Raw genomic sequence first — 23,422 nt, 5'->3', positions numbered from 1 at the left:
TAGGCGATTCTTGAAAAAAAAAAAAACTTTCTTTTTGGCAATTTTGCTTATACTTGAGTGAGAATTTTTTTAAGAAAGCAAGAGCAAGGACAATGACAATTTCAGAAAAAAATAGCACCTTTACCTTGGCTTTTAGGTGGGTAAACTAGGGGTCAAAAAATCGATACCTAGTAACCTATTTGGTATTTTTTGCACATTTCCATCAAAAATTAAAAAGGGTAGACTTATTGACTTGAACATTTCATCTTTTTTGAAAAAGTCTACTTTTAGTAATTTTGTAATTTTTCGAGAATTTTTATAGGCGTTGGCTGCTGGGTGGGAATATTATATTCTTCAAAAAATTAGCCATTTTGCTGAAAAGCAGAAATTTTTGTATGTGTAATTTTTGATTGAAAAAGGGAGAATTTTTGAGCATTTTTTGTAAAATGCAATGATTTTGACAGTTTTATTTTTTTAATAATTTCCGTACAAAACATGGCTAAAATTTAGGACAAAATTTGTTTTAAAAAAAAGGAACTTTTCGGAGAATAGTATCTGTACCAACTACCAATCAGAATTCAGAACTAACCAAAAGTAGATAGCAAAAAAAACGCCCAAGTCCAAAAAAATGAACTGTACATCCACCACATCAATTTGATAAACTAGACTCTGGTAAACAAGCGCAGATGAATGATAAAAAAAAAATACATTACACATTTTGCCGTTTGCGAAGATAAGAACGAATTGTTTTAGCGATTGGCGATGAAATTTTGACAATTTTTCGTATAATTAAGTAATCTTACGTTCAACTAATATTTTGAACTGAAATTGTGACATATAATTGACTAAAAAACATCAACCATGAGTGACCAATCGATTGTAGACAAGACTATGCGATCAGTTTTCGGTGAGTTGATATTCATCTTTGTAATTTATGTATCTCTTGTGAACTTTTAATTCACTCGTTACATTTTCTAGTCGGTAATATACCGTACGAAGTATCTGAAGAAAAACTAAAAGACATATTCAGCGAAGTCGGACCAGTACTTTCGTTCAAGTGAGTTTTTCTCTCATCAGCTAGCAATAATGTGTTTTTTGACTTCAACTCATCATTATTTTCCCATTTACAGATTGGTTTTCGATCGAGATTCCGGTAAACCGAAAGGTTATGGATTTTGCGAGTATAAAGATCAAGAGACAGCTCTGAGTGCGATGAGGAATCTGAATAATTACGAAATCGCCGGACGAAACCTTCGGGTTGATAATGCTTGTACTGAAAAATCTCGACTAGAAATGCAATGTGAGTTTAGGTAAAATCCTGATACTTACAACGAATGTGACTAATTACATATGTAATTCGATGACTAATACAAATATTTTTTCAGCATTAATGCAAAGTACGCAAGTTGAAAGCACTTACGGTGAATCTATTAGTGCGGAAAAGGCTCCTGAAGTTATTAGTAAAACTATCGCGATGCTACCGCCTGAGCAAATGTACGAATTAATGAAACAAATGAAGCATTGTGTTCAGGTAATCGGATCTATTGGCAATTTCCAAGTCCCAGCTGTATATTGATAAAATTTTAACAATTTTGACTATTTTATACAGAATAATCCTACGGAATCGCGACAGTTATTGTTACAAAATCCTCAATTAGCGTACGCTCTGTTACAAGTTATGATCGTTATGAAAGTAGTTGACACGTCGACTGCTTTGGTTAGTATATTATTGATTGAAAAAAGGTCATCGATATCGATTCGTATTACAATTGTGATTTGATTGCGTAGGCTATGCTACATCCGCGGAATGTGGTCCCTCCAGTATTGACATTATCAACAACTACCACTCCATCGACGGTGGTAAATAATGGAACATCGACTTCATCGTCGTCATTTTCTGATACCCGTCCAGTTTCATCGAGCGATCCCAATACTTCATTTTGGAATAACATGAATAATAATAAACCATCCGGTCCCGTTCCTAGTATTTCATCAATTCAACCACCTCCTCTACCGCCCATGGTCCCAATAAAACAGGACTTGGATATGCGTACACCGGATTTAAATACTATGAGTAATCGGTTCAACGATCAAGATCTCAGAATACCACCACAGATGCCTTCATTTCCTCAACCTGAAATGTAATCTAATCTGATTCATTCTAAAGTTGAAGTAATCAATCAGAGTATTAATATTACAACGTGTGTGTGTATTTTTTTTTCTAGGTTTAAAAGAGATCCGCGTTTACAAAATCAGCAAATGCCCGATAATATTCCATTCCCAGGCTTAGTTCCTCCTCCGGGTAAGTCTTCAATATACATTTCGATCGATAGTGAATTCATTTTCTCATCACTTGTTATTCTATAGGCATGATTCCGCCACCGAATATACCAATGGGATTAATTCAAATGCCCGGAGGTATGCCCGTCCTACCTCCCAACATGCCTAGAATGATACCACCACCGGGACCTTTGCCAGCTCATTCTAGACCATCGCAGCCCCTCAGTGGACCTTCGTCTACCCCGGTGACCAGCGAGAGCGATATCAAACCTCCATTACCGACCAGTGGAAGTGATAGCGAGAAGAACAAGGTGAAGTATTATTCGATAGAATTTCATGAAATGTTTCCGAAACTAACCTTCAACCTTTTCAGGCCGAGTTAATTATGCGAGTGATGCAACTGTCAGACGAACAGATCGCATTGTTACCGGTCGAGCAAAAACAGAGTATTTTAGTACTGAGAGAGCAGATCGCCAAAGCCAGAAGCGCTAAACGATAATTTAGCTGCGGTTGTTTGGAATTATATCTCTTCCATTTGTTCAACATTCAGTTACCGCTGCAAAATATTTTGAGTTGGAATTATGACCGAAGTTTGCTAGTTTGTGTGTGTGTGAATATTTTTTTACCGGCTTGCCCGGTCGTATGGTGACAGAGTTTTGCGATTGTTTTCTGTACTTTCATCATTACCTCATCACTTTTGTATATTATTTATTAAATATAATTTTTGCGTTTTAAATTCTCAAAGAAATGTGTATCTATAACAGGGCTCGTACTCATTGGAATCTTCTGCATAAATACGACAATTTTTAGCCATTCTGCTGAAAAGCAAAAATTTTTGCCAATTTTGAAAAAACGAGAATTTTTCACAAAATATCAAAGATAAATTTTTGGAAATTTTCTCAAAAAAAAAAGAAAAAAAATGACTGGCAACTTTTCTAGAAAGCAGGGGTTGGCAGTTTTTTGCAAAAAGCCAAACTTTGATTATTTTAGCAAAAAGCAGAACTTGACTGCAATTATTACATAATTTTTTTTGAAATTTTGGTTGAATAAGCGAGAATTCTGTACAATTTTGAGTTAAAAGTACATTTATATAGGTCTAGGTATTTTTGGAATTTTTAGCAATTATTTTTTTGGCAAAAGCGATATTTTTGGGTAATTCTACGAAAAAATTTGAGAATTTTTGGAAGTATTACGAGCCCTGATCTTAATTTTAGCTTCAATTAAGTAGACGACGTTTTTATTTTCTGAAACGTTTCCACCTCATATTTCAAACTATAATTCGCGATTTTGATTTATAAATTATGTACAAATCAATCATATTTCGAGATTAAATAACGTTTAATATTTATAATAGGTATTAAAATACATGCAGTACACAATGATATTATCATACAAAAGATTATACAAGGAGTATATTGCTAATAAATGCATTTCGCGAAATCTCCCTTCAGCAGGAAACCGACGCGTTTGAAATACGTATTATGTATGCTCCCGGCTTCGTGAACTCGAACTTGATCGTGGTTTAAAAATGTTGGAAATTCGGCGGATAATGAACGAGTAACTTGTTACCATACAATTGATAACAGTGTTCCCATTTTATTTTATTGAAAGTCCAATACAAGCTGCCGTCCACTTCGGCCGAAGGTTTATCTTCTGATAGTTTCAGAAGCAGTTTAACCAAACGCCCGTAATGGCCATAAGCAGTCGCGTGCCAAACAGCAAATAACGAAGATCCCTGCAACACGAAATGCTCATTTAGTCCTGAAAAATTTTACTCGAGAAATAGGCTGTACAAAAACCTCAAACACTCACTTTAACATCTTGAGCATCGATGTACTTTATTAAGTTGAGCCATACCGCGTCTATGGATTGTAAATTAATGGTCACCTCGTCGTTTGTAAGTTCACCGAACAGGATGTAGAACTGAACCATGGCGCATCCTTTCCGTCCCAATGACTCGATCAACGCAGTTTTATTTGTATTCATTAACCTTGGAAAGAAAAATAAAAAAAACAATCAGTAACTTAATCATTAGGGATTCAGTTTATCAAATTTTCAGAAAATTACTCACGTTTTTTGTTTGGATGGCGTATCAGACTGCGAATCAGACTTGGTACCGATGAAAGCCAGCAGTTCGGTTTGGTTTACTGCTTTGATAACTATATCAGCGATAGATATAACTTTTAAGAGATGTTCACGAGTCGGACTATGTTTAGGGAATCCTGGATAATAACGTTGACTCTCCGGTTCCATATTTTGTAACATGGCAGTGTGTATTAGTAAATGATCAGCCAACTTGGTGGTCATTTTCTCGTACAGTATTCGAGCGTTTTCGTCGTTTTGATCTGTAATTAAAAAATACAAGGAGAATGAAAATTCATATCGTTCAGAAAGGTTTTAAGAGGGGAGAATTTGAAACTAAATGGCTCAATTCCCCATTCAAGGTATGTATTTCAAAACATTTCAAAACCGCCGCCTTAATTTTCGATTTTTTCAGAATTTTTGAAAATTTCTCCAACGCTCACCATATTTAGATATCCAAGAGGTCATAAATTCTTTATACGCATCCTGGAATTCTTCGTCTTTAGATTTCGGAGGCTCGGTGGGTTTTTGATTCTTTTTTCCAATATCGGCGAGGAAATATCTGATCGGATGCGAATCCTGCTAATAAAACAGGTAAAATTTGTGAAATCGAATCGTTTTTGTAATCTGAGAGTTTTTCACTTACCACTTTTTTGCCGACCTTATCTTTACTAAATGATACACTTCCCACGAGGTATTGACCCGGACTGATCGATTTGGGAAGTCTGAAACGATAAACGATATAAAATTAGATTTTTGAGGATCAGGATACCATACAGTTCAACGATAAAATAATACTCCGGATATATCGTTGAATTTAAATTTTCGAGACTTACTTATCATTAGGAGCAGTGCCCAAATAAATCGGTACGAAATTGGTGCTGCGTCCAACCAATGTCAGCGATTTGAACTTCTTTCCATATGTAGCGTTTGAAGAACTAGTGTAGACGTCTAAATTAATAGTATTGGCCAGTTTTTGCGACAACAACATCGGCATATCGGATAACTTTTCCAGCAAGTCTTTCCTATCGTGACGTACTTGTTGCCTAACGATATAATCGCCTTTTTCCAATTTCACCGTGTACTAAAAATTAGAAAATAGAATCACCGAGTTATATCGCGAGTTGGTTCGAAATTTCATTTCATCATTATTGGTGTAATTATCTCACATGTTCGGGAAACGCGTCTCCGGCGGCGATGTAACGTTTATTACTATCGAAAAGAAGCCACAGCTGGGATTCGTAATCACTCTCGTATAAATAATCACTGAGGAAAGGCGATATTAAAGTTACATCGGTGGCTTTGTTGATGTGGAAATTGTAAGTTAATACAAGCTGATAAATAATCGTGTTAGGTGGGATAATATCACGTTCGCTGGTCAGTGGACTAATTACAGAATCGACCAGTCTACAAAAAAATAGATAATAATACCGGTTAATTTATGAATGAAAATAAGTATACTGTTTTCATGGTAAGTACACCTACTTTATAACAGTGACGTTATTTTTCAGCGAAGCGTTCACTTGAACTTCTTCAGTTTGTAAACTTGGATATAGATCGAATCTATACAAACCTTCGGAATGACTCATCGTCAATTCCGAAGGATTTGGATGACATCCGGAAAAGTGTACGCTGTAGTTTACTCTCATCTCGCCCAGACTGCTCCAAAATTTAGCTAGGGTTACTTGTAGAATGAGACCTCCCTAAATAACAAACAAATACATAGTATAAAATAACTTATGCAGCAATACTCCTCGTATGAAACCCATCTTTACTCACTTTGACTTGCAAACCTAACGGAGATTCGTTTTTATCAAAAACAAAGAACGTTTTGCGGTAATCTACTTCGTTGCATGATCTACGAGGACGGATTTGAGAACAATGGAGAATAAATCGACCAGATTTCTCTTTGGATGTGGCCAAGTTCTCGATTTCGATAGCTTATCATGGAACAGATAAAGGTTAAAATTTAGACCGAGTCAACCAAGTAAGAAAATAGTCTGACTGAGATACTCACTAGCCCAGGTGGCTTCTTCAGGTACTCTAATGAAATGCCTTTTAATGATATTAGCGCCGAATGCAACATCGGTAAATTTCACCTCTGGTTTGATCGCATCTTCGGCCAAAGTATCGTATTTCAGAACAGTTACTTCTACTTTAAACACAGCACCTTTTTCTGGTCTTCGAGAATCGTAAGCTTTAATTCTGTTACAAAAGGTTAAAATTATTCCAATAACATTAATCGACTTTGGGGGAAGGGGGAAGGAGTCACAAATTAACTTACGTCGTAGCATGAACACCGGATAACAAACCGGTAGGGTCAACTCTGGCAGCAAATTCCCTCGTGCTGTTGATTAATTCGAAGTATTTTGGGATCGAAACCCAAGGAGCGTCGCAAACTAGTACCAAATGCATCGTAAAATCAATCTTGACTTGAGGATCTGTTCAAAAAAAAAAAAAGTACAGTAAGTAAAAAATATCGTAAGGTTTTCAGAAGCTCAAATTGACTGCGAATACTTACCAACTTCGTCGCTGTTCGCGAAAATTGGTTCGACTGAGATTCTATAATCTGATAATCTATTGGATCGGACTACGATGCCTTTTCCTTCCTGAGTGGGACATGTGACGTGGAATCTAACTGGGATATCTATTTCTTTAGAGTAATTGGTCAAATATTCGTAGGCTTTTTCGACCTAGAAATTGAAACAATTCGAGTGAATGTGCCGGAATTCTAAACGTTCAACATGAAAAAATAAACCAAATAGGCTACCTGTAGAAGACCATATCCTTGAGCGAAATAATCGTAAGTTTCGTGGAAATAGGCGGTATTCTCCAATGCCCTTTTAATGTAATACGGACTATAAGGTATTTCATTTTGTAGCAATCCAGATATCAGGCAAGCTGCAAAATCACCACATTGATCACAATCATCACCATTACTTTGGCAAACATCAAATCACAAAGTATTTCCTTGCTTACCCACAGCACCGCAAACATGAGGAGATGCCATACTGGTGCCGTTATAAAGCTCGCTATTTTTCAAAGTATAATTAGGTACCGATGTAATGGCACCTCCTGGAGCACAAACCGAGATACCTCGGTCACCGTCCAACGTAGGTCCTCGTGAACTCCACGAATAACACGTAGCTGGCAATTTCTCACGCATTGAGTACTCGATAGACATCATATCAGGTGATACGAATGCTCCGACGCCTTCAAAAGAATATAAATTAATCGAAAAAATCAAAAAACGAGGAATAAACAAGTAAACTTTCAATACCAATGATGTTATTGGTAGATATACACGGTGGGGTTCCAACGGTGAATAAAGCAGGACCATGATTGCCTCCGGCTGCTACCCAAACTACTCCGTATTTATCAACAACTTCGTTCATGAGATCACCCATACGCCTAATGCATAAAAATCGAGTCCTCAAGATAGCTCTCTAATAAAGCACGTCAATTCAGAAGTATTTTCGTACTCACCCAGAGTTACTGAAATGACTCATTTCACCGTAACTCATATTTATCACGTGTATTTTTTTATTATTACGACAGTTCTGCATTATCTTTATCATAGCTCGAGCCATAGCTGTACCGGTCTCCATTGTATCTATCCTGTTATCAGCTGCGAACGATAAGATAACCATTAATTAATTAAACACGTCGTGTTCATCACCTCATTAGGTACAAAGTAAATATTTTTTTACCTATGGTAAGCGAAATGATTTGAGCTCCCGGAGCTACTCCATTTTTGGACGGATCATCTGGGAAATTAGCGGCAGTAATGGCAGCTACGTGAGTACCATGAGTAGCTGTGAAAACAACAAAAAATTCAGATAAATCAAGAACTAGATCATTGGTAGTGATGGAGAACTAATTCAACGAGTTCAGTTCACTCACATGTGCAAATACAAATTTCCAAAATGTTTCCACCATCGTGAACGTTGAACGAGTACGTTAGAGGGATTTCAGCAGGGAATGTAGCATGACTACGAGGATCAACGCTGAATTCCGCCAGCAATGGGCACGATTCCAGGTTACCTTTCTCAGTGGTATCCATTACTGCACTATTAACAAAGTACATACAGGTTCAAGTAACGTCGAGAGGAGAGGCCTAATGTAATATTTGCTTCGAAACTTACTTCCAATTTGTACCATCGTGGAATAAAACGAAATCGTAGATAGAACCAGGATCGTTGTATTTTTTATCCAACGTATTCAAAGCCTCGACTTGACTTTCCAAGTCTTCTTTCAAGAGTTTCTCCTCTCTGGAAAGTTCTTTACCTTCGCAGGACTGATAATAGGAAAATTAAAAATCAAAAATAGCCTGAATTGTGCAAAATAACACTCGAACGACGATGATACCTTATTAAACTCTTGCGACTGTTGAGTACAAGCAGCTACCACTGATTTATGCGGACCATCCCATCGTTTTTCTTTCCTATTCTTTTGAACTCTATCTCTGACATATCGATTCATAATATCGTACGAGTTTCGTACACCGATTCTGTACTCGCCGGTTGGATTTTTCCATTTTTTAGGAATCTATTGAAAAAAACACATAAATGTAAACAATCGTACAATAGTGGTTGATTAACGTGTACTCAAATTACCTTCAGCGTACGACCAGATAATCCTTTAATTTCTCCATTTACAGCTTTCACAATGGTCGAAGTACAAATATCTCCTGAGCCGCTACAATCGTATCTTTCGATAACTTTAGGTTTGCCATCAGTTGTGATCTAAGCCAAAATACAAAATTAACTCGAGTAAAACCTAATTTTAAAAATGGAATGCATTATAAATACCTGGAGTCCCGGTGCACTGGGATCCACTCCAGAATCAAATATTGCGATCACGGTCCCTCTGCCATCGTAGTTAGGGTATTTAGACAGAAAAGACAAAACTCCAGTTTCTTTTTTAGGGAGTAGACCCCACGTAGGAAATTCCACGTCGGAAATCGTGCCCATTTTTTTAAACAATCGACGCTAGTAGCTGAAAAATAATTACGTTGTGTTTGTTAAAATTATTACTCTAGATCTAACACGTATAATAAATTCTACAAGTCATGATAATAATATGTAAACAATAATATTTCCACCGGTACGTACTCGATCAAAGATGGTAAACTTGGATTCGCAGTGATCCAGCGATCGACCTGTTGGATTATTCGCTGAAGGGAATAGGATTTTATAATTAGCTAACACTACTGTTGATCATCAAGGAAGGAAGAAAGACAAAAGCTCCTTGAACTCCAAAATATTCATTCGTGGAATATTTCAAATCTGAACTCATCAGAAGATTGCTTTGGACCAAACTAAACCAGAGTCTGTCTTGTCAACTCGCAGGTGGATGAGGTGCGCTGAATAAATTCAACAGACTCGCTTTTTCAACAAAATTTGCAAACAAGTACATGTAATTTTTTGTCAATGATTCCCAAAAAGTTGTCAAAGACTTGCTTTTTGTTGAAAATTGCCAAAAATTTGGCAAAAATTGTCGCTTTCTCGCTTTTTTTGAAAAATTGGCTACAAATTGCCATTTTTTTCAAAAATTAAAAATTCCAAAAAAATCTGCTTTTTCTACAAGTTTTTCAAAATTTACACTTTTTTGACCAAAATTGCGAAATAGTATTTTTTTAAAAATTGTTTGCCATAAAGTCCTGCTTCTGCATCTTGCTAAAATTGTCAGTCATGTTTTTTGTCAAAAATTGACAAAAACTGCCCCCTTCTGGAGAAATTGGAAAAGTTGCTAAAAAATTTCACATTTTTTGAAGAATTCCAAAAAGTCTCCTTTTTTTAAATAAAATTGTCCAAAATTGCCAAAAAAAACTTTTCCTTTTGCCAATATTGTTGAAGTCTTGCTTTTTATCAAAAATTATTACTTTTTCAAAAATTACAAAAATTGTTGCTTCCTAGCAAAATAGCTGATTTTATTTCAAAAACCAATGCCAAAAATTCTTGAAAATTCTAGCTGTTACAAAAATGACGAAATGACTAAATCTGAAATCTCGCTTTCTAGTTTTCTGATAGAAATTGTCAATAAAATAGGTATCACTTTTTTCCCAATAATTCCCAAAGGGTATTGGTTTTTGCTAAGATTGTTGAAGTTTTGCTTCTTGCCATTTTCTTTTACCTGCAACCACAAAAACATAAAATTCTCACTTCGTTGCCGAAAATTGCCAAAAAAGTTTTGCTTTTTTATCAAAAAGTTGCGAAGTTGGTTCAACTTTTTAAAAATTTCCAATCAGTCTGTTTTTGGGTCATTTTAGTCTCTCTGCATTAAATTTTTTCTTTCGCGTTTCACCACTTTTACGTTACATTTTGATCACTATTTTCTGCTTTTTTAGTTACTGAAGTTAGCTTTTTAAGAAAAAAACTTGAGTACGAGTCCTGTAATCATTTTTGTTTTTTATTACCTAGTATTATTCGACTACCTACTTACGGATTTGTTCATTGGTTGAAAAGTGTCAATAAAGCTTGTCGCACGTGTAAATTATTCTAAATTTTTGAAGTTCTTTATTAGTTTTCAGGTTTAAAAAAATATATATTTATTATATAAGTATAATTATGTATTACCTACCTCTTATATTTGTCGTGGATCATTTTGGAAGTTGGAGATCTCAATTTTAAATTTTAATCATTTTAAATTTAAATTTAAAACTTGTAAAAACTTGATACTTGTACCTACAGTATGTTTGTTCTGTTCCTTTGTTCCTTTTTTATTTGATATAAAAAAATAAAAATTTTGATTAAAAAAATTTGGTCAATTTTAATTTTAGTAAGTAGAAAAATCTTCGTAGAATCAAGAATGAAAGAAAAATGTACCTCATCCTCTGAAAAGTGAAAGCTGACAAAACAGACTTTGGTAAGCAGTCTGCATTGTGATTCAGCGTTACCAACGTCGAATTGAAGGATCAATTTTTAAAATGACAACAAGGGAAAAGCTGAGCTTGAACTTTTAATCGTTATAAATAAATTTCAAGTTTCTGGCAATACTCTAAATATGACTTCAATGATTAATTAATTTTTACTTCGTAGAGAACTTGTTGAAAACTTCGCTATTGGGAACTGGAACTTTTTTATTTTACGTTTTACTGAACTTGATGCGCAGTGCGCAGCGCTCTCTATGTTATTTTCATCTCGTTCTTTCTTGTTATCAAAAATTGAGCAAAATCTCCGAATTTCTGACCTTCATTAGGAAAAATTTAATTAAGATTACTAAAATTCGCTCATTTACTTTAATTTGTTGTTCATCCGAGAAAACTATTGCTCTAGCTCTAGTTAATCATGTGGTACGAAGTCTGCATCCCTGCTGGAGTTATCGTGGTAACGACGAGCATTCCCTCGATACTATGTCCACTGTGGAATAAGTTTTGGTATGGAAATGTAAGTAGGAGAATTAAATTTCGTTTCAATACTTGTATTTTGCTCATTATTCAGTATACGAACACTACGAGCTGTATTTCCCTTCATTATTCTATTTATTCAGAATGCTTAGTACATATGTGTTCTATGCGTTCAATGCATCCAATTTTAATGCGTTATGTTGTGCTGTTTATCACAGGCTTATAATCGGTATACCGACGATGGTTGGGTAGAGCAGTTCTGGTTCAGAGATCTTCACCTTACAGGAAATCCATTCAAACCAGCTGTACGTAATACGTATTCCTTGTAAATTATTTTCACACAATCTAAAAATTGTGATTAATTTGTGTGTATGTGTTTACAGGGTATCGATGACTTGCCCGATGCACCTCCGAAGAAAGAATAAAGTAATAATTGTATCATATTGTAAATAGTAGGTCATTTATAAGTTATGGGTAATTGTTATTTCTTTTGAGATTTAAAAATAATAAATCTTCATTTTCAAATTGTATTCGGCGTTTTGTTATGCTTACTTCGATGCACAAAACCACACATTACAAAATTTGATAAAAGAATTTTTTCTATCGTCTTTATTTATTTGGGTCACTTTTGTTTTTAAATTTACTTTCTAATTAAGAAATAAGAAACATTTTCTTTTTTCATTTCTTTCGTTGTTTTTTTTTTTGACAGAATAATTTTTAGAATGTAATCTGAATACCTCAGGAGGGCAAAGGACTCCAAATTTTGAACTCGGGGTTCAGAAAAAATTCAAAAATGGAGTGTAAATTCAATTAGCGATAAAAAATCCTCAAAGTATGTTTTCATTTTCAAAATTTGATTAAGATGCTTTTTATTTTTTATTTATTTGATAGCCTACATTTTTTAGTAAACAGTTTTTTTGAAAATGAAGTTCTCTGTGTGATCTGTTTGAATTTTCAAATGAAAGATTGTTAGTATCTTTCCATTCAAACAAGCGGAAAAAATAATTAGATACGTAGATATTTCTTTATTTTGAAAATATCAATCAAGTATTTATATAGGAACGTTCTGAAACACGTTTATATCAACAATAATAACATTCGATAGATACATATTTTCAATAATCTAATTCTGTACATTTCCTCGTGATTGGTTAGTCGAGTGTAGAATCGACTCGTTAAAAACTGAATTGGAAGGAGTAGGAAGGGGAAGGGACGAATAAATATTGTAAAAATATATACACCAGTATCAAATAGTAATTACACCATTATCACGAGGAATCATTACAAATCTAATGGAATGAAACGAAGAACACGATGAAATACTCATTTGCGAAGCGGAGTAAAATAAAAACGCCATCAATCACTAATCCCCTACCTCCTCTTCAAACTGATAGCTCGTTTTCATGTTTAAATTTCGGATTTAAATCCCGTTTCATACGGACAGGTAGTTGGAGTTGTTTTTCCATTCGTTCGGTTCGCGGAACAATTGTAGTCATTAAATACCTATCGTTATGGGATGCGACTTCAGAATAAGGAGTACGTTTAGGTTTACTAACATGGCGACGACTTATCGACCTATACCGTTCTTTTCGTGGTACATAGTTTGGATCTTTGGCTGCAACGTTGTAATTCTTATTGATAAATTTACTCTCGGACCAGACATTGTCGCTGCTTATGGCCGTTGGACCGTAGTCAATTGGACCAATATCGTTGTCTATCGATCCACCTACAGCTGTGGTCAGTCTACCTGGTTGTTCTTCTTGTTGATAGTACGTGTTGTAGTTATCGGTAGTAAGGGCGAAGTTGGTTGGGTTGACTCCTGGGTGAAATAAAAAGGAAAATTATTCGTCGAAAATTTATCTCAAGTACCTAGACCTACTAATATTGAATTACGAGTACGAAGCGAAATTGGTGCGAACCTTGTCTAAAAGATCCTGTCGTCGGAGCAACGTTAGCATTCCCGTGAACTGGAGGCTTATTCGCGTACGATAAAAGCAAGGGTAATAAGGCCATTTTTGAAAGGATCACCGATACCACACCCATCGCTAAACCGAAAATAGCCTTGGCTGCTATCACTTTCAGTAGTGCTGGAAGTAGCATCAGCATCTTCATTATCAGAGCTGAACTCAACGCCATCATACTTTGGTCACCTCTGTAACATGTTGGATCTTTGGCTGCTTTCTGGGTTCCTGGAACATTAAAAAACGCGAAAGTTGAATCCAAATTAATTTTTTTCTCAACAGACAGAATTATTATTTTTTAAAATTGACAGGATAACAACGTTCTTATTTTAATACATAGAAAGACAGTTGAAGAAATTTTCTTTCAAGTTTTTTGGTTCAGTTGCCATACCAGCACTTCGCAGAATCTGCATTCTTAAAAATGGGCATTTTTTGAATAAAAATGAAATTTTTAGTTCTGAAATACAATTTTCTAGCCTTAAAAAGTGAATGTTTTCAGCATCAAATATGACATTTTCAGACCCGAAAATAAAAACTCAGATCTAAAAATGGAAATACTTTGCACCATAAATGTTAATTTTGGAAGCGAAATAAAATTTACACCTCACAACGGAATTTTTTAGCACCAAAGTGCAAGTTCTCAGCTTTTAAGAATAAGAGTTCCATCTCCAAAAACGATATTTTAATCCTTGAAATGGTAATTTTACACCAAAAATGTAATTTTCAACGTCAAAAATTCTAAAATTTAGATTTTTTGGCTTGAATATGAACATTTTGGCGCTATTGAGAACTTTAAGCTTCGAAATGAGAAGCTTTAACCTTCAAAATTGAAAATTATTGCATCATAAAAATGGAAATTTATGGCAAAAAACGTCATAAAAAATAAAAAATGCAAAATTTGATGACTATTTTGGGTGTTATTTTTGAGCCCAAAAATTGACCATTTTGTTTAAAGGAAAGTTCCGAGGTAAAAAATCTGACACTAGAAATGAATTCGCCTCCCAAAAAAAACCATGACCGAAATTCCCATTCGATTTGCTCCAAATTCAAAGGTTCATTTTTTAGAGAAAAAAATGCACTTCGTATTTACGGCAAACTGGTTAGGCAATTTTATCAACATCGTCTGTTTGTAGCTCATTATCATTAATGAACGCCCCTAATTTTCTGGTGTGGTCCAAAGTAACTATTTTTTTTTTCATTTTTGAAATTGATTTCCGACTGGTTCGAGGTCGCCGAGTCCGAATGTGGTGTCTAATTTGAGCGTCAGTGCCACTTTCATCGAGTACTGATGTCTTTTTCGGAAACTACGAAGCAAGGCTCGTCGAATCAGTCTGAATTTGCCGTCCGAATAACCCCCCCTTCACGCCCAAGCCAAATTTTGAAAAATTTTGTTCTCTAAAAAAAATGCATGAATGTTGAGAATATAAGTTTTTGCTCCTAATAAGGCCTTTACACTTTACAGTTCTGAAAATGATGAATTATTCAATCCAAAAGTGGAAATTTTTCACTCGTAGAAATTAAAATTTTAATGAAATGAAATTTTAAACCCACAATATAAATTTTTAAGCACCTGAATGAGAATTTTCAGCCTTTACAGATGGGAATTTCAGCCTCAAAAAACGACATTTAGCTCTTGATATGAAAATTTTCACTCCAAAAATTCCAAAATGAAAGAATGTCGCTCTAAAAATAGATATTTTGGTCCGCCTAATTCAGGTTCTAAATTTTTATCCTGAAGAAATCGAAATTGTTTTCTCAAAAATGAAAATTTCTGCTCCCAATTGAGAATAATTAGCTCCAAAATGTCAAGTTTAAGCTTTAAAAAATGAAAATTTTGGCCCTTTGAAATTTTTGGTTCTAAAAATGATAATGTAGGCCTCAAATTAGAGATTTTTAGCCCTTGACTCGAAACTTATAAATGTTTTCCTCGAGAATAGGTCATTTTGACCACATTTTAGGCTCAATGAAAAACGTGATTTAAAAAAATTGAAAATTTTCAACTTGTGGAAATTGAAATTTTACAGAAATGGAATTGTTTCCTCAGTGTTGAAATTTTTAGACCAAATGGGAGTTTTGCCCCCAAAAAGCACATTTAGCACTTGAAATGAAAATTCTAATTCTTTTGAAGAATTTTCAACTCCAAATTGACGAGATTCAGTCTTTAAAAACTAAAATTTTAACCCTATAAATAGAAATTCGTGTTCTTTTAAGTCATCATTTAGATCACCGATCTAAGTTTGAGAAATAAATGTGTTCGCAGATGACGAATTTTGAAATCACCCCCCCCCCCCCCAACTACTTTCGAGTAGAAATCAACTGTCGTAGACGTATAATCATTCAAAAGTGAGGTTGCGACCTATCAAAATAACTTAAAATTTCGCGAAAAATTCAAATATTTCATTGAAAACGTTTTTTGAACATTTTTGAAGAATTTTGGGACCGAAATTGGGTCACGATTTTTGGGATTTTTGAAAACATGTAATATGACCTATCGAAATAAGTTAAATTTTCGCAAGAAATTCGAGTATTTCATCGAAATTGTATTTCGAGCATTTTTGAAAAATTCTGAGCTCAAAATTTGAGGCATGATTTTTGGGATTTATGAAAACGTGTAATGTGACCTATCAAAATAGGTTAAATTTTCGCGTGAAATTCAAATATTTCATCAAAAATGGTTTTCGAGCATTTTTGAAAAATTTTGAGCCCAAAATTGGGTCATGATTTTTGGGATTTTTGAAAACGTGTGATGCGACCTATCAAAATAAGTTAAAATTTCACGAGAAATTCAAATATTTCGTCAAAATATTTTTAGAAAATTTTGAGCCCAAAATTGGGTCACGATTTTTGGGATTTTTGAAAAAGTGGATTTTTTTTTTACTAAATCAATGATTAAAATAAGTGAAATTGGTCAATAAAAACAAAAACATCTTACCTATCGTACCATTTTCATCCTTGGCGTCAGCTAAATTAAAATCGTAACAATGTCCTCTGGCTCCTCGACCATCCAGTCTAGTATTTATCACCGGTACTGTTATCCTAAGCACGTGAGTTTCGACGAAATCTTCGAAAACCTCTTTTAACAAATTACTGAGCGTACTTTCATCGGATATATGCCTCGATGCCAAAAGCTGTTCGGTAATAGGCGGCGTAAGTCCTTTCGATATCCGCACAAAGGATAAATACCCGCCGAATAAATTAATCCTATCCACTCTATTCAACGAATCCAAATAAATCAATATTTTTTTCTGAAAACAAACGTACGAAAGGGTACTGAAACAGTTCAAAATATCACTCGTGTCCACATCCATGATATTAATCTCGGACGCGTCTTCTTTATTCCTGTTCGCGGGTTTGTTTCTAAAAGTTAGCAAATTCAGTACTTCGGGATCCATGGCCTCGAAATTATGTATGAGATCGGAAACACCTTGCAATCGTATACCACTGGTTAGCTTTAGATAATATAATAGAACAAATAATCGCGTAAAAATAGTCTTAGTTGAACGCGAAGGCGAAAATTTCCGAATCATAATTGAATCATAATCGAAGGCGCGCGAAACTCCTACAGTGTAATAAAGTAAACACAATTCACAAATTCACGATCAACAACACAACATGCTAATGATGAAGATGCACGCACCTTGTGTAGGTATAACAATGCCCTAATTAAGATGCCGTAATAAGAATAAAGAACTCCAATAAACAGCCATGATCTTACTTATGGTAATGAATCGAGATTTTGAACTTGTTTCGTCGGTATGATCGTTGACTCCGACGACGGTGTCGATTTCAATTACTCGATGCATTTAAATGAAAGTTTACGATTGGAGAAATTTTAACCGTTGGGATGCTCATCTTCTCGTGATACGAAATGGTTGACGTTGGAAGAGATTTATTTTGGTAAAATTTATTCGGTTTTAGCGAGTCGAGATCTCTTTTTTGACAGGATTGTTCGTATGGTAAATGCGAGATGTTGATTAATAAAATATAAGTGGATTTTTTTTTTCGAATCACTTGCGATTGTTTTTAAGATGAGTTTGAGACTTGCGTGTAGCATAATCTAACAATTCTCAAATTTTGTCTGCCAAAGTTAAGGAAGTAACGCTTTTTTGGCAAAGATTGCGAAAAAGTATAATTTTTTTACCAGTAATGTACTCGTATAATTCCCAAGAAATTGTCAGAAGTCTTGCTTTCTGCCAAAAATTTACAAAATTCTCGCTTTTCCAAAAATTTGACAAAAGTTGTCGATTTTACAGAAAAATGGCTAAGGATTGTCATTTTTTGCAAAAAATTCCAAAGAGTCATACAATCTTCTTAAAATATGTCCAGAATTCTCGTTTTTTTGACAAAAACAATTGACAAAATACGCTCGTTTTTAACAAAGTTGCTAAAAAATTTCCCTTTTTTCCAAAAATTCTGAGAAGTGTACTTTTTTTTTGAAAAATGTTCAAAAGTTCAGATTTTTTGGGAAAAATTGCCAAAAAGTCTTCCTTTTTGCTAAAATTGTCAAAGTCTTGCTTCTTGTCAAAAATTCTCGTCTTTTCCAAAAATTACAAAAAAATTTTCTTTGCGTCAAAAATGATTAAAAATTGTGTTATTTTTGCAAAAGGTTCCAAAAAGTCTCACTTCTTTCCAAAAATTGTTTAAAAATATCATTTTTTTTGACAAGAACTGAGACAATTTATAATTTTTTGGCCCTTGATTACCTAACTAAAGGTCCTGCTTCGTGCTAAAGTTTTGTCAAAGTTTTGATTTTTACCAAAAATTGGAAAAAGTTTTTGCTTTTTTAAAAATTGACAAACATTTTCGTTGTTTTAGAAAAATGGCAAGGGATTGACTTTTTTTTCAGCGGTGACAAAATTTTTACATTTTAATTTCAGTTTTGTTTTTTTCAGATTCAGTTTTCAGTTTCAGTTTCAGTTTCAGTTTTTCATCACTAAACTTTTTTTTTCGTATAAAATTCCAAAAAATCCTACTTTTTTCTAAAAATTTTCCAAAATTTTTGCTTTTTTGACCAAAAATTGTGAAAAAGTATCTTTTTTGCTAATAATTGTCATCAAGTCCCACTTCTCGCTAAAATTGCCAAAACATTGCTTTTTGCAAAAAATTGTCAGGTACTGGTGCTTTAGCAAAATTGCAAAAAAATTTCACCTTTTTTAAATAAAAATTCCAAAATTCTCCTTTTTTGAAAAAAAATTAAATTTCCAAAAGTTTAGTTTTTTTGCCAGAAATTTCCAAAACTTGAGCTATTTGAATATGAAGAAATCTTGCTTTTTAAAAAAATCTTTACTTTTTCAAAAATGACAATAATTTTTGCTTTTTTGACAAAGGATTAGCACATTTATCCAAAAAATGTCCAAACCCCTTTTTTTGATAGATATTGTAAAAAAAAATAGGTATCATTTTTGGGTCTCTAAAGGTCCTACTTTTTCCAGAAATTGTCATAATATGACAATTTCTGGAAAAAGTAGATGTACCTAGTTCTGCACTTTCAATTGTTCTTGATTTTTAACAAAAATTCTCATTTTGTAGCAAAATTGTTGAAAAGCATTTTTTCTCCCAGAATCACCCAAATGTCTTGTTTTTTGTGCTAGAAATTGCTAAAAAGTACATATCACGTTTTTGCCAAACTTATATACTATAATTCCGAAAAGGTTCAATTTTTTACTAATACCTATTGCCAAAGTCTTGCTTTTTGTTAAAAATTGACTATTTTGCGAGAAATTGCAAAAATTCTCACTTCTTTGTCAAAATTTCAAGCTTCTCTTTTATGGTACCAAAAAATTGCAAAATCAGTTTAACTTTTTGAAATTAAAACCATGCAATGTTCTGGTTTTTTAGTCATTTTTCTCTACATTACTTTTTTTCATGTTTTGTCCCTTTTTTTTTTGGAAAAAATTGAGTACGAGCCTAAAACTTCACTTTTATGAAAATTTTTATTCATTTTTTTAAGGAGGGGTTCCGATAGAAGGCCATTTTTTGGCACCAGACACAGTTATCGACTCGACCACTCTTAAAATGTTGTAATAAATGTTCCAAATACGAATCCGTACCAGTTAAGCCAAAATGACGATGTTTTGGGCTCCAGGGATTCCCAAAGTTGTGAATAAAAAAAGAATTTTAGGAACCACTGAGTCTTATTTAAACTTTTTCAGCTTAAAATATCTGCTTGAACCCGATAAACTTTATGCGAGGTGATTTTCCTATTTTTAACTCTCGGGGGCAAAAATGGGGGGGGGGGTTAATTTTTGGAAAATTTTGGAACCACCATTTTGAATCTACCCCTTTGAACCTCGCTAAGAAGCCTTTTACAGTTTATTAGTACCTGAAAGACCTCCATTCTACAAAATTTTATCGCTGAATATAATTTTTCGTTAGTACTCAAAAATCCAATTTTCCAATTTTTTGTAATTTCGATATTTTGGGAACCCCTGGAAAACTAGAAACCTGCGATTTGCGTCAAACGTAACGTTTTGAGGTGTATATTCATTTATCTACTCGTAGATGAAAAAGTTTAATCAAGCTCCCTCTATATTCGTAATTTTGAACCTTTTTTAAAAGCCCCCCTTCCTTTAGGCACCCCTAAGAAAGATGTTTAAATGCATATTTTTAAAAAAAATAAATTGAATAATTCACATTTGGAACACGCTAGCAAGTGCTCGATAATTTTTCTTTTGATTTTTCCTGTAATTTTCATGCTTAATTGAGCTTTTTTGAAACAAATTCTGAGATTTTACTTCGTTGAAATCGTGAAAACGTGATGTTAAAATCGATTGTCTGGTGCAAAAAAATTATTTTATAAAGACTACTCCTTTTGGAAACCTTTGTACTTACGTATTTGCATAAGTAAGCTAATACTTACTTTTCTTGGGACTACGAAAACAGAAACTAGGTAGGTAGGTAATAATCTACAGTGATACTTTTTATCGACATTATTTTACGTAGGAAAATTGCCCCTCTTCATTACTTTTTTTTGGTTCAAGTACTCAAAATCTGCATCAGAGGCTTGGCAGGTGTCCCAAGGAGCTCACGAAGACGTGATACTACAGTACGAGCAGTGAGACTGCCATCAGCACCACTAATTGGATTACAGTTCGGGCCATTAATGAGCTCATCTGCATCCGTATGTATTTAGTTCATTGCTTGACACATTCAGATTAATGATTTGTATCTGTCCTCTCTTCTCTCGTGTCGAATAACGTTTTGGGTTCACTCCACGTACTCGTATATATTATAAGTAAATACCTAATTACCTAAAGATCGCTCGCTCGAGATTGAAATGAGAACGATCTTTGGCTTACTGGTACATCTAAACGATTTTCATCAATCGCACTGTATAGGTACCTTCTATAGGGTACGTCGAATGAGTGATGCGATTTTTCTTCGACGTTACCTTATTGTTTACTTTTACCGAGGTATTTGTTATTGTTTATTTAAAACGAGCCTCGAATCATTTTTGCACAGCAAAATGCTTCAGTTTATCTGCCTTTTGCCAAATACCTACTACATATTTTTACGACCTTAAACTTTAACATTATTCCTGCGTCTGGTCACTTGGCCATAATTTTTTGCTATGGCTACATCAAAATTTGAAAAAATAGAAGAGGGGATTCGGAAAAAATGGTGAGGGATCTCGAAAGACTGTCGAAAAAATGTTAAGTCGATAACTTTTACCATCACTTTTCTATTGGGGTTTCAAATTTCAAAATTTATATTAAAAATTGAAAAAAAAAATGTCTGGCGATGATATGATTGGCCACCACTATGATAAAATTTTTTGAGAAAATTCGTGTTGATAGGCCCATAATTTCCCCCCTACTACTCATGGATATCGATCCCTCCACCCAGAAACGCGTTTTTTGGCGATACTGTCCAAGGAGAGGTGGGGTTGAAGGGCAGAAATTTCGCTCAAATTTTTTTTTTTTGGAAGTACTTAACAATAATCCATTATAATTCCTCGAATCTGGTAACAGGGCCATTTCGCCTATCTTATACCTGTGGGAATACCCTTTACATATTATTGGATTCAGTGTACAAAAATGCTTTCGTTCGAGCCTTCGTTGTAGGTACTCTTAATTGGCAGTTTGTTTATCATAATAATATGTGCTTGTATTCGTCAGAGTCAGAGTGGCTCTTGGATGTATTGGTACAGCTGGTATTATAATACTACGATTAGGTACGAGATTTCAATACATTTACGAGACTGCTTAAGTGCTTAGCAAAAAATATTAGCCCTTCATTGGCCAACGAATAATATTCGGTACAGCATTAGATACTCAACCAGCATTGTCGACTCGAAGATTTACATGCACCACACACGCCACCTTTATCAGTACAATGAACATATTTGCATTAGTGTACGCATTGAGTGAAAAAAGTAAAAACGATTTCAAAGTTAAGAACACCTTACAAGCGAATTTCGCTCACGACTCGTCAGAAGAAGACAACGACAACGAAGAGGACGATGACGATGACTACGACGATGACCGTCAAGACACCGTTTCGGCCCCAGGACCGCAATTTTTTCAGATCAACAAAGAAGAGGTTGTGGTTTTGAATAACGATCGCGGCTCTCAGATATACCTATTGGGCACAAATCACGCCAGTCCCGAGAGTCGTATAGCCGTAGATTCGTTGATTAAAGCTATTACACCGCATATCGTAGTCGTCGAATTATGCAAAACGCGAATAGGCCTGAATCCGTTGAAAACATTCGAACGTAATCGCTCGTTTAATTTGTACTTGTTACGAGATGCCGTCTCCGAGCTCGGAATTAGCGCTGGATTCATATGGTACTCAATGGCGTACATGGAGCGATTCATTTCGAGATTGTTGAACGTCGACTACGGGGGCGATATGAGAGCGCCGGGTACCAGCGCTTCGTTTCAAGTCACCAATGCCGATTTATTAGAGAATAAGAAAAATAATTATAAAATTATGCTCGGTGATAGACCTATCGAAGTGACTATCAAGCGTATGGCGTCTATTTTAACCTTCCCGGAGAAAGCTGCTATTTGGTTTTTCAACATATGCTCGGCTGTGTTGGGCTTACGTTGTTATTTGCTAAATGTACCGACGGTTTTGTTTCGCAGTCCTAAATTTAATCACGTTTTGTTGGATGAAAGAGACGTGTATTTGACGTATTCTCTGCAGATGGCCGCTAACATATCCGATCAACCGGTTCGAGTCATAGGTATAGTAGGTAAAGCTCACGTGCCCGGTATATTAAGTCGATGGAATGCTGTAACAGAGGACGAAGTTCGAAGAGTCACCACCGACGAAGTAACCGCCTTTTATTAAGTTCAATATTTTTTATGTTATCGTAGTTTTAAAAACAAACGTAATAAAACTCTTATCGGCGAAATTTCAAATTTGCATTTCAGATATGTAAAGACTCGCCTACCTATAAATATCTATCTACCAGTTGGCATGGCCTAAGTATGTAATAATCCCACAATAGGATATGCAAAGAGGGAAAAAGTTTGAGGAATGCGATAAGTAGGTAGGTACATTTATCGAATCATAAGTTTTTTGAGGGCAGTTTCGATTTCTTATTGCCCTTTTCAAAAAAATTTCTCTTTGTGGAATTGCCTCTTAGATTAAGGACTCACTTTCATCATACAAGCCTTGTGGCGAAAAAAAAATCAAAAGAGATCAAATCAGTTCAAATTTTGAATTTAAAGTTGAAATGGAACTTGGAAAAAAACTATTTTCAGTTTTTTAATGTCGATTTTAGAGCCTCCTGTCCAAATTTGGGGCCCTTAAATTCAGAATT

At 34.6% G+C, this 23,422-nt stretch overlaps 4 protein-coding genes across 6 annotated transcripts; 2 read left to right on the top strand and 2 right to left on the bottom strand.

Moving 5' to 3' along the window:
• Positions 1–674: 674 nt before the first annotated feature.
• Positions 675–2,995, top strand: LOC135831728 (cleavage stimulation factor subunit 2-like). The gene is made up of 9 exons (XM_065344430.1): positions 675–886; positions 958–1,036; positions 1,110–1,279; positions 1,365–1,510; positions 1,589–1,696; positions 1,768–2,120; positions 2,205–2,281; positions 2,347–2,570; positions 2,633–2,995. The coding sequence occupies exons 1-9, from the start codon at positions 841–843 to the stop codon at positions 2,756–2,758; spliced, it is 1,329 nt and encodes a 442-aa protein (XP_065200502.1). The 5' UTR covers positions 675–840; the 3' UTR covers positions 2,759–2,995.
• Positions 2,996–3,578: 583 nt separating this feature from the next.
• TppII (Tripeptidyl-peptidase II) lies at positions 3,579–9,655 on the bottom strand. Of its 2 annotated transcripts, none has more exons than XM_065344410.1 (23): positions 9,456–9,655; positions 9,153–9,339; positions 8,958–9,086; positions 8,710–8,889; positions 8,487–8,638; positions 8,245–8,411; positions 8,052–8,156; positions 7,828–7,969; positions 7,622–7,752; positions 7,321–7,554; positions 7,112–7,242; positions 6,863–7,034; positions 6,626–6,782; positions 6,359–6,546; positions 6,121–6,281; positions 5,827–6,044; positions 5,511–5,748; positions 5,178–5,425; positions 4,988–5,066; positions 4,785–4,923; positions 4,331–4,604; positions 4,072–4,249; positions 3,579–3,994 (listed from the first exon to the last, which is right to left on the bottom strand). In XM_065344410.1, the coding sequence occupies exons 2-23, from the start codon at positions 9,312–9,314 to the stop codon at positions 3,782–3,784; spliced, it is 3,798 nt and encodes a 1,265-aa protein (XP_065200482.1). In that variant the 5' UTR covers positions 9,315–9,339; positions 9,456–9,655; the 3' UTR covers positions 3,579–3,781. The 2 variants fall into 2 exon arrangements, with proteins under 2 accessions (XP_065200482.1, XP_065200491.1); XM_065344419.1 differs by having other exon boundaries at positions 4,785–4,920.
• A 3,039-nt stretch (positions 9,656–12,694) lies between these two features.
• Positions 12,695–18,040, bottom strand: LOC135831696 (uncharacterized). Of its 2 annotated transcripts, none has more exons than XM_065344388.1 (3): positions 16,592–18,040; positions 13,609–13,878; positions 12,695–13,508 (listed from the first exon to the last, which is right to left on the bottom strand). In XM_065344388.1, exons 1-3 carry the CDS (start codon positions 17,175–17,177, stop codon positions 13,072–13,074), a joined length of 1,293 nt encoding a protein of 430 aa, XP_065200460.1. In that variant the 5' UTR covers positions 17,178–18,040; the 3' UTR covers positions 12,695–13,071. The 2 variants fall into 2 exon arrangements, with proteins under 2 accessions (XP_065200460.1, XP_065200449.1); XM_065344377.1 differs by having other exon boundaries at positions 16,583–18,039.
• Positions 18,041–21,984: 3,944 nt separating this feature from the next.
• On the top strand, positions 21,985–22,947 carry LOC135836223 (traB domain-containing protein-like). The gene has a single exon (XM_065350921.1). The coding sequence runs from the start codon at positions 21,985–21,987 to the stop codon at positions 22,945–22,947; it is 963 nt and encodes a 320-aa protein (XP_065206993.1).
• Positions 22,948–23,422: the final 475 nt, after the last annotated feature.

This window comes from Planococcus citri, chromosome 1, assembly GCF_950023065.1.
Source record: "Planococcus citri chromosome 1, ihPlaCitr1.1, whole genome shotgun sequence".
Lineage (NCBI taxonomy): Eukaryota > Metazoa > Arthropoda > Insecta > Hemiptera > Pseudococcidae > Planococcus > Planococcus citri.
The sequence above is the reverse complement of the archived record's forward strand: the minus strand, read 5'-3'. Positions and strand labels throughout refer to the sequence as shown.

Bases quoted from the DNA above. Each gene is read 5' to 3' on its own strand.
- LOC135831728 (XM_065344430.1), top strand. From the start codon at position 841: ATGAGTGACCAATCGATTGTAGACAAGACTATGCGATCAGTTTTCG. The intron at 887-957 runs GTGAGTTGATAT...TACATTTTCTAG, and splicing joins GACTATGCGATCAGTTTTCG to TCGGTAATATACCGTACGAA. The intron at 1,037-1,109 runs GTGAGTTTTTCT...TCCCATTTACAG, and splicing joins GGACCAGTACTTTCGTTCAA to ATTGGTTTTCGATCGAGATT.
- TppII (XM_065344410.1), bottom strand. From the start codon at position 9,314: ATGGGCACGATTTCCGACGTGGAATTTCCTACGTGGGGTCTACTCCCT. The intron at 5,749-5,826 runs GTAGGTGTACTT...ATTTTTTTGTAG, and splicing joins AATAACGTCACTGTTATAAA to ACTGGTCGATTCTGTAATTA. The intron at 5,067-5,177 runs GTAAGTCTCGAA...TTATCGTTTCAG, and splicing joins GGCACTGCTCCTAATGATAA to ACTTCCCAAATCGATCAGTC.
- LOC135831696 (XM_065344377.1), bottom strand. From the start codon at position 17,177: ATGATTCGGAAATTTTCGCCTTCGCGTTCAACTAAGACTATTTTTACG. The intron at 13,879-16,582 runs GTAAGATGTTTT...TTAATGTTCCAG, and splicing joins GGATGAAAATGGTACGATAG to GAACCCAGAAAGCAGCCAAA. The intron at 13,509-13,608 runs GTTCGCACCAAT...TATTTCACCCAG, and splicing joins GACAGGATCTTTTAGACAAG to GAGTCAACCCAACCAACTTC.
- LOC135836223 (XM_065350921.1), top strand. From the start codon at position 21,985: ATGAACATATTTGCATTAGTGTACGCATTGAGTGAAAAAAGTAAAAAC.